Source organism: Miscanthus floridulus, chromosome 15 (genome assembly GCF_019320115.1).
Source record: "Miscanthus floridulus cultivar M001 chromosome 15, ASM1932011v1, whole genome shotgun sequence".
NCBI lineage: Eukaryota > Viridiplantae > Streptophyta > Magnoliopsida > Poales > Poaceae > Miscanthus > Miscanthus floridulus.
This window is the reverse complement of record NC_089594.1, coordinates 72,167,603-72,183,805: the sequence shown is the minus strand read 5'-3', so window position 1 is coordinate 72,183,805 and position 16,203 is coordinate 72,167,603. Positions and strand designations below refer to the sequence as shown.

At 46.6% G+C, this 16,203-nt stretch overlaps 2 protein-coding genes across 2 annotated transcripts; both read right to left on the bottom strand.

Moving 5' to 3' along the window:
• Positions 1-517: 517 nt before the first annotated feature.
• On the bottom strand, positions 518-2,632 carry LOC136507640 (uncharacterized). Its single transcript, XM_066502298.1, has one exon. It carries the CDS (start codon positions 2,552-2,554, stop codon positions 518-520), a length of 2,037 nt encoding a protein of 678 aa, XP_066358395.1. The 5' UTR covers positions 2,555-2,632.
• A 4,103-nt stretch (positions 2,633-6,735) lies between these two features.
• LOC136507639 (uncharacterized mitochondrial protein AtMg00810-like) lies at positions 6,736-8,022 on the bottom strand. The gene has a single exon (XM_066502297.1). The coding sequence runs from the start codon at positions 8,020-8,022 to the stop codon at positions 6,736-6,738; it is 1,287 nt and encodes a 428-aa protein (XP_066358394.1).
• Positions 8,023-16,203: the final 8,181 nt, after the last annotated feature.

The following is a 16,203-nucleotide window of genomic DNA, read 5'->3' as shown; positions in this document are numbered from 1 at the left end:
AATAAAGCAAATTTAACTATTTTGAAAGAATGCAAATTTTTGGGTGTTACACACAAGCTCCCCCTCAAAATAACCATTGTCTCAAAGAGCCAAAAAGATTCAAAATCCTCCCCTTACGCAAAAAAAAGGAAATTTCACCAAAAAAATCATATGCTCCCCCTCAAGTGAATAACCGATGAAATCAAGAGAGTCATGATGAGATACATGTGTTGAGTTATCATGGTATATTCAATTAAGCACAACGTGAATCATGATCAAAGCATATAAAGCATGATATATGATATAACATGATCAAACATGCAAGCGGGTACATCTTTGTATGTGAACAAACATCTCAACTCATACCACAAAAATATTTATCTGAATGTAAAGGCATGTGTGTAGAATAGCTCACAATGTTTTTTATGATCCTTTAAAAGCCATCTCAAAAATGAAGAGTACAATCCACGTCTTGATCACATCAAGCAAAAGACCAAGATACATTAAGCTCATGTTCTACATCCTGCATCTAAAAAACCTACATAGCATTACAAGATGTCGAGGCCTTTGTACTGGGGTTAGTCATAAAACATTTATTAGGAATCCAGTACTGAGACACACGACTAAAAGCACGTGTAGGCATAACACAAGTATTCTTATGGAAAAATTCAGATTTAGATTTACTTGTGTTTCTATCAACAAAAGGTGTTTGATTCACCCTATGCACAAAGAATGGTGACACAACCTCACGTGGAACAAATTGTGATCTTCTAAAATGAGACATAGCCTTAGCCTTTTCTTTCCTTTGTTGTTTAGCTAGTCTAAAGCAAAAATCTACTAGATGTCCATCTTTACCACAATGAGTGCAAGTGTACTTAACTTTATGTTTAACTTGAGAAGTAGAAGCAACATTTGTATTCACTTGATTAGTAGAAGACATAATACCAGCAGATTTAAAAATCATATTTTTAGGTTCATTTGCTATCTCAAATTTTCTGGTACCAAGAGGTTTAACAACATTTGGCGCATGGGTCTTAGAATGAGCATAAGGATCAAAACCTAAACCAGTTTTATGTGTGCTAGTCTTTTGTTCCAAAATTTGATTCAAAACTTTAGTTTCCATTTTCCCTTGCAAGTAATCAATACGTTTCAATAGGGTAGCACAATTTTCACATGAGCCATTCTTAGATTTATCCTTTTTACCACAATTAGAGCATGAAAGAACCTCATGCATAGCAAAATTATCTTTCAGTTGTGCTATTTTAACATCGGCGTCTTTCAACTTCAACTTAAGCAATTCACATTTATCACAAGAAGTTGGTTCTATAGGAGCACAAACATGTTTCTCATTTTTATCTTTTTCAGCCTCAAGTTGCTCTAAAGTAGAAGCATGCACATTCCTTAATGAAGTAAGCTCAGCATACACTAATTCACAAGATTTGCAAGAATCATCATCAGGTATCAATGTTTTAAGTCTTGCAATTTCAGCATGTAAAGATTCAATCAAAATATCAAGCTTCTTAATCTTTTTATTTCTTTTATCTACTAAAGCACCAAGTTTTTCAACAGCACAAGCCAAATCATCATAAGAAGGTTCTGATTCATTACCTTCACTGTCGCTATCAATGTCACTGTTGATGGAGCTTTTGTTGCTTGCCATTAGACACAACCCAATTAATTTTTTCTTACCTTTGGGAGTATCATCCTCGCTATCAGTGTCCACATCACTCAAGTTGACTTGATCAAGAGCAGAAAGAACACGATGCACCAGCTTGCGATTCAGGTAGCCCTTCTTGTTGTTGTCCCTAAAAGTGTGCTTCTTCCTGTCACTTGTTTCTATTTCTTCTTCTTTGTCCTCTTCATCCCTTGCAATTCTTGCTAAATACTTTGGGCACTTAGGACGAATATGTTTGAGTGAGCCACACTCAAAACATCTTCGGGAATCTTCACTTTTTGTTTTTCTTATTCTCACATTCTGCAAAGCTTTATCAAATCGAGAAGAGAAGTGTGCTAATTCTTCTTCGGGAAGTTGCTCTAGCTGTTCATCAGTTAGTGAAGACAAGAATGACAATACAAAGCTCGATGAAGATGATTCGCTATGTTGAGAGGCCAAAGCAATTGATTTATTCGGATTCTTTCTAGCAAAAACATCTAATTCATGAGTTTCCAATTTAGAATAGAGAACATCTAAAGTAAGTGTACTCATGACGGTAGATTCTCTAATAGATGTAACTTTCATCTCCGATATAGACATATCTAGAGCTCCAAGTAATTGACGTGCATTTTCAGCATTAGTATATGTAACATTAACAGCACGTAGATTACTTAAAACTTTATTAAAGCGAGCAAAGAAATCATCTAAGGCTTCACCGGGTTTCATCTCAAAACGCATGTAATCCTTTTTATACATATCTTGACATACCTCTTTAATTGTAGATGAACCCTCATGATAATCACAAAGTGCTTTCCATACCTGATATGCAGATTTAAGATGCACAACGCGATCAAAGTCGCTCCTTCCAATTCCTTGAATGATCAAGTTCCTCGCCTTGCTGTTTGCCTCCACTTGTGCCATGTTCGCCGCAGTCACAACATCATTCTCGGGCACCTCAAAAGGCTTGTAGACCTTCTCCCATATTGCAAAGCCTTGCACTTAAATATGACTCCATCTTTGCTTTCCAGAACTGAAAATCAACACCATCGAAAAAAATTGGTTTTGTCGAATACCTATCCGTCGATAGGTTTCTAATCACCGGTTAAGATCAATTAGAAAAACAACCTTGCTCTAAAACCACTTGTAGGATCGATTCACGCTTAGATAGACAATCAGAGGGGGGGTGAATGATTGCGGAAGCCTAAAACTAATTTTAAAACTTCCCCCTAAACACAAAACCAAATTAAACCTCGTTTTCAATTCTGGACAGAACACTGCACCTCTGATAAAATTAATCTCGACCAAATCCTGTAGCTCCAATGGACCTCAAACTTTCACAGATTAAAGTATATGAAATTCTTGAACTAACACAACTGGAATCACGTCAATCGGAGGGCTCGAACTCGAGATATAAAATAAACAAGATCACTATATCAGATGGTGACCAGAATTATCAATCAAGCCCTGAATACGTGATTAAGCAAAATGTATGAAAGATAAATCAATGAACCTACTCAGATCACAAGCTTGATGCTTTAGCACGATTTTAGATGGATCAGAACAAGTCTATGCTTAAGAATAAGAAATCAATCTAAAATCAAAAGCTAGACAAAAGAACAAAGAACAAAATCGAGGAACGAGATTAACAACACACCAATTGTCAAACCTTGATCTTTATTGCATAGATGTGTTCACAAGATGCATGCACACAAGCATCCTTACAAAGATCACCACGTATCCCAAACCTTAAAAACAGCCGCCGGCTAAGCCCTTTTGCCTGCGCTGCCTCTCTTCTCCTGTTCTTCCGTCGCACACATACAGAAACGATGTCCTCTACGGCACTAACTCACAACCAACACACTCGGTTTCTATTTATCTGCCCCTGAACCGAACCAGGCTTGGCCACATGACCCACGCACGCCCTGGCCAGCATGCAGCTCAGATTCACACCACGGCAGCCATCACTTCTGGATCGCCTCTCCTTTTAACCAGACTGGACACCTCGCCACGTCCAGGTCACACAACCAAAACTGCTAGCATGCAGCTAATCCTCTTTTTCTAATCGGAACTTGACCAAGCCAAGTCTCCTAGCTTGATTCGGTTAGACTCAAAAACGTGTCCAACTTGGATACTATTCCCATGCACCACACGTATGCACATCTAGCACCAAGAGGCCAATTCAACTCCATGCCTCCATACATGATCCATACTTGACCAAACCAAACATGCACACATAAGCCCATGCATGCACCAATCAGAACACCGTCCTAGCGGCACCAGCCCGAACCAACACCACACCATAGCCCGTACATCTACTGTGTACGTCTCACGGAGTGGTCGTCTTCACGTATATTGTTCTCTTAGCCCGAGCATCTCGCATGACATCCATGACCGATAGGACCTCAGTTCCTCCCTGAACCTAGTTCCAGTCCGTCATCGACCACATTCCACCTCAAACAACACCTACAGATGAACAAACACACAAACTGCGTGCGAGCCCAAGTCCATGACTTGACTCAAGTCAATCCACACAACACCTATCACAAGCATAAATAAGTAGCACATGCATATCACCCTTATGCCATAATGCAAATCACTTTGCAATGCCAATTATTTTTCATCACATGATCTCACAATGGTTGTATCACTTTGATCCACAAGTTATAAAACGTGTAAACATATGCACTAACATGTTGAATGTGTGCACGCTGATCTCACTATAACACATAATGGTTCATTTGATAGATCATAGTTGTAGCTCCATTATACCGTCACATTGGTGTAAAATACTGCTACATATGATCATAAGTAGTAGATTAGATTGGTTTAACTGTTTATGCAAGCAATTGACCAGTCATTCAATCTAATCCTTTTTTGTAATGCCAATGGGCTGCAAATTCACAGCATGAAAAATGAAAAACCATGAAAAGAAACAACAGTTCTACTTGCCTCTGGACATATCACAGGCATACTTTTTCAAGGTGACAAGCCCAACCGCTTTTACACGTCGTTTCCGCCTGCTCTGCCCTAAGTATGCCACTAGCCACCATGTTCAGGTCGACCTCAACAAAAGCCGGTGCGTGAGAACCAGCAGTGACAAGCTCACGTACGTATGTGGTGATTGACGACGATGGAGGCGTCCCAACTATCCGGATGTGCACATGGTGAATACCACTGGTAAGCCACTGCAGATCTCCATCGAGAGACTGTGTGAAGAGCCCTCCTGATTCCTTCCAAGCCTAACTACAGAGCAATTGCCTTGGTGAACACTTCATCTCTATTTTCACGAAAAACAAAACGGCAATCTCTCTCGCATGTATGTCGTGCCCCTTCAAATGGTCTAGTGCTCCTTTATTTATAGAGTAACAAAAGATAGGGAAATAAATGTATGTACTAGCATTTGATTTGCATCAAGTTATTCAGTGCGTGTAATTTCAATGAATGGCCACCAGCCAGAGGCCACCATTGATGTTCCATGATAAATTGCTCAAGCCTTCTAGGCCAATCTCATTGAGCATGGTAGGGATGAGATCAAGTCAAGTGACAACTATGAAAAAAAAATCTCATCTAGCATGGTAGGAGTGAGATGAGTGAGTTTCAAATTGACAATGCCTCCTAGCCTGACTCAGAAAAGACACTAAAGTTATCCAGTAGCCTATGCCTCCATAACGTTTATATGGTCATTCACTTGGGCTTTTATGTCATGATGTGTGTGCCGTTTGATTTCATATTCAAATATTATTGAGCATCTGCAGTCTATCCTAACTTGGTTTGGGCAGCTAATACTTCATGTTAATTCAGTAGTATGATATTCATAGCCAATGAACTGTCTTCCCGTTCATTGTGTGATATTCGTTCAGTTGGGAGAAACTGACTTCATGTTTATTCAGTTGTTTAGTTCAGGCCAAGGTTCATATATTGCTTCTGCCATTTGGTAGCATCTGGTACCATCAACCAACCTTGGAAAGCTAAGATCAAATTATGTTTAGTCACTTGTATATGATTCATTGAAAGAACAAAATGTGCAAATAATAATTTAGGTGAAACATCTGAACATTTAACCAGAAATTTGGTAAAAAGATGCCTATCGTATGATCCTATCATGTAGATTGGCTCCCTAAGAGGTCAAGAACTATTGAGCCTAAGTCCTGAAATCTTGGGTTCTAGGTGTATATTTGACAAACAATACTATAAATAAAAATGTGTAGTGGTTTTCTGCTAGAAATTATCTCGTTGTGATCCTGTGAATGAGTTCAATTAAAACCTTAGATTCAAACTAGAGCCACGATGATTGAGTCACAAGATAAACAAAAGGCAAAGGTTCTTCAAATAAGAACCACTTGATCATTTATTGAAAGAGAAAAGAGTTCTCTTTTGGGCTACATAGGAGCAAGAGAGCATGGTCAAGGAGTGTTCACCAGCAATGAGATGTACTGATGTATCATGTTTCACCAAAATTATTGCTAGCAAGCATATTCAAGACATTTAGTGTAATTTATTAGTAAAATTAGAGTTCTTTTAATTCTCCTAAACAAACAGAAATTTCTTTTTCAGAAAAAATGAGCAGGTGGAAACATATATAATATGACCACAATGGCAAATGGACACCTCCACCTTCGTTCGTCGGATCAGGACGCAGACTAAAGACTGACCCGTGACACCACTCTTGATGTGTTATGAATCAGCCCTCCATTCCCAATCTGAGGGCTAACAGTGAGCTAGGTTGGCCACCGACAGAGAATGTATGTCATTTTCTTTTTCAAGTACAATAAAACCACATTTTCTCATTCATTATCCAGCATCGAATCAAAGATAACCCCGCTTGAATTGTTAGGAGAAAAAATGTATAATCTTAAGGAAAACAGATGTTATAAATAAATAAAATCACAACATGATATGGCCCAGTTTTCCTGTCTTATTTTCTGTAGGAAGATGGAATTAGGCCAACAGTGTTTGTATTGCATCACTGTGGGTATAAATACATGTATGTAGAGTTACAGAACACGGGCGCGCATGGAGCGCGCGACGCAGGTCGCGGGCGACGTCGTGGCCACCGCGCCTAACCACTATCAAAACTGAGTGTCTCAAACCCCCCCCCCAGTCTATGGGGTAGTCGCCATAGGTACAACACATAGATTGGTTTGAAAAGCCTCAAACGTCGATGTCAGAAGGCCCTTGGTTATCACATCAGCGTACTGCTCACCGGTGGGCACATGAAGAACGCGAAGCTCGCCGACTTGGATGCGTTCCCGGACGAAGTGGATGTCGAGCTCAATGTGCGTGGTTCGCTTGTGGTGCACCGGGTTTGTGGACATGTAGACAGCGGAGACATTGTCGCCGCACGCGATGGTCGCCTTGGAGATCCCGCAGCCGAGTTCGCCGAGAAGTTGACGCAGCCATATGCACTCAGCGGCGGCGTTGGCGACGGTGCGGTATTCGGCTTCCGCGCTGGATCGGGAAACCGTCGGCTGTCTTTTGGACGACCAAGAGACCAGAGCATCTCCCAAGAACACGCAGAAGCCGGATGTCGACCGTTGTGTGTCCGGGCACCCTTCCCAGTCGGCGTCGGAGTAGGCGGTGACGGAGAGCTCGGCCGAAGCTTGGAGATGAAGGCCAAGATGACTCGTTCCGTGGATGTACCACAGAATTCGCTTGAGCAACGCCTGGTGAGGTGCACGTGGATCGTGCATATGGAGGCACGCCTGCTGGACAACAAACGCAAGATCCAGACGCGTGATCATGAGGTACTGCAGTGCCCCAGCCAAGCTACGATAGGCCTTGGCATCGTCAATCTTGGTGCCATCAGCAGAAAGCTTCCCTTTGGCGTCGAAAGGAGTCGTTGCGGGCTTGCAATTCGTCATCCCTGCTCGGTCGAGGATATCTTCAGCGTACCGGTGCTGGGACAGATGGAAACTCGTGGCGTCACACTTGACATCAATGCCGAGGAAGAAGCTGAGCTCGCTGAGATATTTGACGGCAAACTCCCGACGTAGACGGTCGACAATCTGCTGGAGCAGGGTTGTGTTCGATCCTGTAAACACGATGTCATCGATGTACAGAAGAAGGTAGGCGATGTTGTTACCATGGCACAGGACGAACAACAACGAGTCCGACCGCATTGGCATGAAGCCAATGCCGATGACGAATGTGGCGAAGCGGTTGAACCAGGCACGAGGTGCTTGACGGAGGCCATAGAGCAATTTGTCGAGGAGGCAGACAGCATTGGTACACGTTGCATCGATGAACCCGGGAGGTTGTTGATAGAAAACATGTTCCTGCAGATGACCGTGTAGGAATGCATTGGAGACATCGAGCTGTCGTGTAGGCCACCGATGAGAGGTGGCGATGGTGAGCATAGTGCGGATAGTCGCCGGCTTGACCACCGGCATGAATGTTTCCCCGAAATCAATGCCGGCGCGCTGAGTGAACCCGCAAACCACCCATCGTGCTTTGTAGCACTCGAGGGATCCGTCGGGATTCAGCTTGTGTTTAAACACCCACTTGTCGGAGATGACATGAGCCCCAGGCTGACGATCAACCAGGCATTAGGTACGGTTGGCCTGGAGAGCGTGGAACTCGTGTTCCATAGCAGCATGCCAGTGCGGATCCTGGAGAGAGACACGGACAGACGAAGGCATGGGAGAAATCGGTCAGGGCGGCAAAGGGGCCTCCGTGGCAAGAGCATACCAGGGGTTAGGTTTGTGAATGCCTGCACGAGCACGAGTCACCATGGGGTGCTGCGGCATAGCGTTTGCAGGGGGAGAGGAGCGGACAGTCGATGCCGAGGCCGGGTGCGTGGATGCGGGGGCATTAGACAACGCGATGGATGGGGAAGGTTCTGGGGTAGAGTAGGCGATCGGCTGAGTGCCAGATGATGGAGAGCCAGCACGGGAGGTCGTGGATGTAGGAACGGTCATAGGCACCATCTAGTTTGATGTCTGAAGGATGACAACGTCTGTTGTCAGACAATGAATACGAGCTAGAGTGGGCGGGGACACAGTGTCGGGCCCCTACTTTAGGGTCCACGTGCATCACGTATCAATCCCTAGATCAGTAGCTGATACGCACAGATCGAACAAGATTGATATAAAAAACTATACTTTTATTAATAACGGGGAAGACACATTACAAAGTTCATATTTACATAGCTTGGGCCGTTGGCCTTATAATATATATCGGAGTTTTAATACAGCGGTCCTACAAAATCGTAGTTCCATTCCTATAGACAACTTGGGGTGCGGACGTAAACCTTATCCCTAAGCTCAATTCTATATCTTAATTCTGGTAGTCCCGGCGTAGCTCCCTTGCGTAGTTGTACGGCTTCATCTTCATGTGTACTCCTGTTGTCCTATCCTCACATAGCATCGATAGTTTCATCCTTGTATGTGCTCTTGTAGCTTCTCTCCTAAAAACATAGAATGGAGGGGATTGAGTACATAAAGTACTCAACAGGCCCTAACTTTAGGGTAGAGGTGAGGTGAATGGCGGAGGCTGTATGTGGAAGTGGTTTATGGTGGTGGAGGTGGAGGTGTATGTATATATTTAGGAGTAGAGTTATATAAAATGGGAGTTTGAGTCCTGGGAGAGTATTAACCCTTCTTGCCAGTGCCTGAGGTATATAAATTGTAACTTACCAACTTAATTGATCAAAACTTACTAGATTATCACAGTTTCATTACACATAAAAAAGTCTAATCATAGTTGCTTTCATCCCAGCATCTGTCCATTCCAAAGATATGGCTATTTGAATAGATTCAATAAACTCTGCAGAGGTGTACAAATTTCCCCACATGATACACATAGCTCCAAGCCATGCGCGGTGGTAGAAACAGGCCTAATGAGACCTCATACCCGAAGTGACGCATTCTTAGATTTCCATATAACTCTATTGTGGCTTCTCAGGGGTTGGAAAATGCACTAACCTTGGGAGGATACCAAACCGTCCCATCTCATAATCCTAGATGACACCATGTCATCCCATCATATAATCTCGGACGATACCAAATCATCCCAACATAATAGTGCCGATGATACCAAATCATCAAAATAAACAATAATAAATGAGCTCGAACGCGGCCAAGTCAAGGGGCTTAACGTGGAGGATCACATAGCAACAACGCCAACCGAGCCATGGAAGATCACACAACATCCATGTCTGCTCTTGATATTCCGATGCCAACACCAGCCTCCTAGTAGAGATTATACTTCTATCTAACAGGGTGTGAGATCAAGTCTACCCATATAGACATGTGGTTGTACGTAATATTGCACTAGATGAGAGGGACTACGAACCAGTTCTTATGTGGCCGAGGCGAGTATTTCCCAACAGGAACCCTCACTAGGTGAACCTGCCAAGGTAACTTGTACCACACAAATTACCCCTCACTCACCCCCTATCGGGGTTTAGTCAAGTTTTACCAGTTTAAATTTCATAGTTATTATCCTTAGTTTATTAAGCTCATATCATATCAAGGTAGCCATTTACCATATCATCATTAATCACAATACCATAGTCTAGCTCATAATTCATTATAATTCCATTAATTCACAATGAGAATTTAGGTATTATAAGTTAGGTTTATTAATTGGTGGAGATGGAGTGTGGAGAGTTGATGGTGGAGGCTAGCAAAATATTGTGGTGGACAGGAGGTGGTGGTTAAGGGATGGCATGTAAGGTGGAGAGATAGGGATAGGTGGGTGTTAGGACTTGCCTCTGCTCACTGACGATAATATCCTTATTCCTAGGTTTTGATCCCTGTGCTTCTTGCTTCTCCGTCTTCATGTAATGTAATTCCGAATTCCATCGAGTTATCTCCATGTCTTCTATCCTACGCTGTCTAGCGTTGACAAGCAAGGAAAACACCAAACAAGTAGAACAAACAAGCTTAATCAACCAAGGAGAGAAAACGGTTCTAGATGGGCTGTGTCAGGGACCAATATTAGGATACCTAAAGATGAGGAGCTAATGACCGTCAACATTGATGCATCCGCACAATCAAGAGCGCGACCACACCGCTTGCTGGGTCACTTCTCATCTGGCCACCGAGACCATGGGCCCTGCCTCGTCTAACCCTCAAGGGTTGGCTCCGCCTCGGTGGGCGCTACGGCCACGGGCCCCATCTCGCCCAACCCTCGAGGGTTGACTCTGCCTGAGGCTAACTCTCAAGGGCTGGCTTTACGTCACCCGATGTCTGATGGCTGGCTCTACCTCACCCGACATCTGAGGACTGGCTCCATCTCTCCCGACGTCTGAGGGTCGGCTCCGCCTCGCTCGATGTCCGAGGGCTGGCTCCGCCTCGCCCAATGTCTGGGGGCTAGCTCTGCCTCGCCCAACGTCTAGGGGATGGCTCTACCTCGCCCGACGTCCGAGGGCCGGCTCCGCCTGGGTGCTGGCTCCGCCTTGCCCGGTGTTTGAGCACGCCTCCTTCATAACGATGCATGTAGATAAGGTAGGGCACTCAAGTCAACCGCAATACCGAGGACCATACCATGCATGCTTGTAGGAAAGTACCATCAGGATATGACAAGAAGGGCCATGCCCTGCATGCCTCCGGGAATGTCAGAGCCCAAAACAGTGTTGTAGGCACCGACATTTTTCTTACAGTGTTGTGGGCGCCATCATTTGCCCTTGGGCATAGATCCTGATGGAAGCTCACGACAACCACTACGGTCTAGGAGGAAACTCGCATCACCTACAGTCACGGACGTGCGGTCACTGCATTGTCTGCTCCCTATATGGCCGTGGATTAGCAGCTTGGTCCGCCGTGCCGCCCACCGGGGCGGGATGGGACATGACAACTCGCTGATAATGCTAGGACATGGCATCATCAGTGGACAGATGCCTAGGGTGGAGCTATCCTTGTCCCCACCTACCATGTTAGTGGGGCCTGCATAGAGGAAATAGAAGACCCGGCGTCATTGAATGATTTCCTTTGCCTCTAGTTTTCCTCTTTTCTCCCATCTATAATCCCTGCTCTCCCTTGGCCTATAAAAGGGAAGGCAGGGAACCCCACTAAGGGGGTCAATTGATCACATCACACATCATGCCACATAGCTGAGCAGCAACCAAGCTCTCAGCACCCATTCAACCTTTCCATCATAGACTTGGGACACGTCCCTCTCTCATCTATTTGTAACCCCTATTATGAACTTTTCAGTGCTAATAACAAAAGCAGTAGCCATTAACTGGATGTAGAGACATTTTGCCTGAACCAGTATAAACCTTGTGTCTTTTTAGCATACCATCTAGGCCAGATGTGCAATAACACAAATTTACTTGTTTGTGTTTACTCGAAACACCGATAGTTGGCGCGCTAGGTAGGGGCCTTTGCACATTCCGACATCAACATCAGGCCACGGATGGCTAGTCACAGCATCGGCTAGGTCCCGGGTGCACACGTGTGCTTTGGGGACCTCGACTTCATAATCACGGTGGGAGGAGAGTTGGCATTGGCTCATGCCGCCATCCAACCTCTCCCCTCCATCGGCCTCAACTACGGGAGGCTTGAGCGCCAGCTTGGCGTCTCCCTGGGACCCCAGCCGTCCTGGGAGGACCTGCGCCACCTCACCTTCTCTTAGGCTAATGACATGGCGTGGCTCATTGGAGGGGAACCCCTCTCTCTAGAACACCTCATCTGGAGCACCCCGGTAGTGCTTCCGTTCGGTCTCCGCAATGCCGCAGAGACCGTTAGCCACCTTGTGGCGCAACGCATGATTCCACCTCCCATGAACAACGAATTCATGGGGGTGATCGAACATGTCATGGAATCTTTCCACGACCTCCTCGCAGAGGAGCCAGAGTCGCCCTCTGCCTCTGACTCTAGCAGGGGGAGTCATCACCCATCTCATGAATGCTTCATGATGGTACCCCTAAGGGACATGTCGGAAGCATCCATGAGGAGGAGGCTACCCCAACAAACAACCTCGATGAAGAGGCCAAGAGGGAGATAGTAGCCCAATAATGCATGCGGGTGGAGCAGCTGAAATCCCGACACCAAGAGCTCGAGGAAGTGTGTCTCCAGCACGAGCAGGAGAGCGCGGAGCTCGATCGGGAGATTGAGCGCCATGGAGACGGCAGGCGCGCATGCGCCATGTCCTGCGATGTGAACCGAAGGATCATCATGGATGATGAAACCCTCCCTCGCTTCATTCATGCAAGCCAGAACATTGCTACCGCAATGGCCTTGCTCCACGGTCTTCCAGAGGCCACGACGCCCAAGGATCGTTGGGCCCACCATGAGATTTGCACGTTGCTCGAGCGTGAGGCAGTGCAGTAGGCCGAGAGCTTGTTGTCTCGGTGATGCAAGCTCGATGCCAGCCAATGCACGCTCTCTGAGCGCCCCGGCAGGGATGCGTTGGTCCACCAGGCGCCACAAGGCGGCAGGCAGCGCGCCGCGATCCGGGTGCATTAGCGTCTCAGCCACAACCATGATGCACGTGACACCCTCAATGCTCGAAGGCGTACCCATGATGACCTAGGAGAGGGAGCTAGCCATAGGTATCACCCTCGCCGTGGCAGACGCTATGATAGTGGCGAGGACCGAAGCCCGAGCCCTAGCCTATCAGGGCCTCAGGCCTTCGGTCGACACATCTTCAACGCTGCCTTCCTACTAAGGTACCGACCACCAACCAATATCCCAAAGTACTCTAGGGAGACGAACCCTGGATTATGGCTTGAGGATTATCGGCTTGCCTGCCAAGCCAATGGTGCAGATAATGATGATTTTATTATCCACAACCTTACATTGTTCCTGGCTAATTCGGTACGAACATGGTTGGAACACCTGTCGTCCAACAAAATCCAGAGTTGGGCACATACAAGCGCCTTGGGAACCCATGGGACCTCAAGATCTACCGATAGAAGGCCGGTGAAACCCTCCATGGGTACATCTGGTGTTTCTTCTGGTAGTGCAACGAGCTACCTAATGTCGCCGACGTTGACATTATAGGAGCTTTCCTGTCCGAGACCACCTGCGAGTCCCTGGTTCACAAACTAGGATGCAAAGGCCCGCGAACCACCAAGGAACTCCACGACATCACCACCAGCCACGCCTCGGGCAAAGAAGTGGTCGAAGAAATCTTCGACCACCTCAAAGGCAAGGCGGGGCAGGATGAGGACGCCAGTGAAGGTGCCTCTAATTGTCCCACCAAGAAAAAGAAAAAGCAATGGCACGAGGGCTCGCTTGTGGCCGCCGCAGACCGCAAGGGTGGTCAAAAGCCCGCAGAGGGCACTTTGAACCACTTTGAGAAACTACTCAAGGGACCATGCCTAAACCATGCCTTTCCTGTTAAGCATCTATACAAGGACGGTGGCCTCATGAAGCGGTTCTTGTCCGGAGCCTCGAACAAAGGGGAGCACGGGAAGGACGCTAACCTGACCATGAACGAACACCGAGGGGAAAGACGATGACTTTTTGATGTTGGATGGCTACCTCATGATCTTTGGAGGGTCGGTGGCCTACGACTCCAAGCGCCACTAGAAGGTCGCATGCCGCGAGGTCTATACGATCGAACTGGCCATGCCTGCCTTCTTTCGGTGGTCAGAATCCACCATAACATTTGACTAGATCGACCACACGGAGAGTGTCCCGCAACCAGGGAGATATCCGCTCGTGGTTGACCCGATCGTCAGTACAAAGTGGCTCACCAAGGTACTAATGGATGGGTGCAGCGGCCTCAACATCATGTATGCCGAGATGCTCGACGCCATGGGCATCGACCAAGCGCGCGTCTGACCGATCGGAGCACCTTTCCATGGTGTTAGGCCTAGAAAGCAGGCCTTGCCACTTGGGCAGGTCAATCTACCCGTAACCTTCAGGGGTCCATCCAACTATAGGAGGGAGACCCTCACCTTTGAAGTGGTTGGGTTCCATAGAACCTACCACGCCATCCTGGGACGACCATGCTATGCGAAGTTCATGGCTGTCACCAACTACACCTACCTCAAGCTAAAGATGCTAGGCCCAGATAGGGTCATCACCGTCGGCACCTCCTTTCAGCGCTCCTACGAGTGCGAAGTCGAGTGCTGCAATCATGCCACATCAATCATCACCTCCATAGAGCTCGAGGCCCTCAGGAAGGAGGTCACCGAAGAAGCACCTAACCCCAAGTGGTTGACTGGGTCCTTTGAGCTAGTGGAGGACTCCAAGGAGGTCCTCGTAGACCCTGGGAGCACCGAGGGCAAAATGGTGCACATTGGTGCCACACTTTCCTCCGAATAGGAAAGCGCGCTCATCGGCTTCCTCCGCGCCAACAAAGATATCTTTGCGTGGAAACCCTCATATATGCTAGGCATTCCGAGGGAAGTCGTCAAGCACGCCTTGAAGATCCACCTAGGCTCCAAGCTGGTGAAACAACGCCTACGTCACTTTGATGAGGGGAAGCGCAGGACCATCAACGAGGAGATCACAAAGCTTTTGGCGGCCGGATTCATCAAGGAAGTGTACCACCTAGAGTGGTTAGCCAATCCTGTTCTTGTATGAAAGAAGAGTGGGAAATGGAGGATGTGTGTTGACTACACAGGTCTCAACAAAGTGTGCTCAAAGGATCCGTTTCCTTTGTCGTGCAAAGACCAAATAGTTGACTCTACCTCAGGGTGCGAAACCCTCTACTTCCTTGATGCGTACTCCGGATACCATCAAATCACATTGGAAGAGTCCGACCAGCTTGCGACATCTTTCATCACCCCCTTTAGATCGTTCTGCTATGTCACCAAGCCATTCGGTCTGAAGAACACTAGGGCTACATACCAGCATTGTATGCTCAAGTGTTTTGGGGACCTCATCGGGTGGACCATTGAGGCCTATGTTGATGACATCATGGTCAAGTCCAAATGGGCTGACCTCCTCATAGCTGATCTTGAATAGACCTTTGCAAAACTCTGATCGAACAGCATCAAACTCAATCCCGAGAAATGCATTTTTGTGGTCCTGAGGGGCATGTTGCTTGGTTTCATCGTCTCTGAGTATGGCATCGAAGCCAACCTAGAGAAGATTTCAGCCATCATAGTGATGGGCCCGATTCAGAACATGAAGGAAGTACAACGAGTTACAAGGTGCCTCGCCACGCTCGACCGCTTCATCTCACACCTCGGCGAATGAGGTCTCCCCCTTTATCAACTTTTGAAGAAGGTCAACCACTTCAAATGGACATCCGAGTCCTAGGAGGCACTTGACATGGTCAAGCTGCTTCTGATGAAGGCCTCGATCCTAGTTCCTCCTACCGATGGAGAACCCCTTCTGCTCTACATTATGGGCACCACACAAGTGGTCAGCGCCACCCTAGTAGTGGAGCAGGAAGAAGAGGGGTACACCCTTAAAGTATAGTGCCCTGTGTACTTCATCAGCGAGGTCTTATCCGACTCAAAGACCCGCTACCCCCAAATCTAGAAGCTTTTGTATGCCGTTCTCATCACCAAGAGGAAGCTACGCCACTACTTCGAGTCACATCTGGTGACAGTCGTGATGTCCTTCCCCCTCGGTGAGGTTGTCTAAAACTAGGATGCCACAGGAAGAACCGCAAAATGGGCACTCGAGCTGATGGGTTAGGGCATTGCATATGCCTCCCGGACG

Coding starts and splice junctions, on each gene's coding strand:
- LOC136507640 (XM_066502298.1), bottom strand. CDS start 2,554: ATGGCACAAGTGGAGGCAAACAGCAAGGCGAGGAACTTGATCATTCAA.
- LOC136507639 (XM_066502297.1), bottom strand. CDS start 8,022: ATGCCGGTGGTCAAGCCGGCGACTATCCGCACTATGCTCACCATCGCC.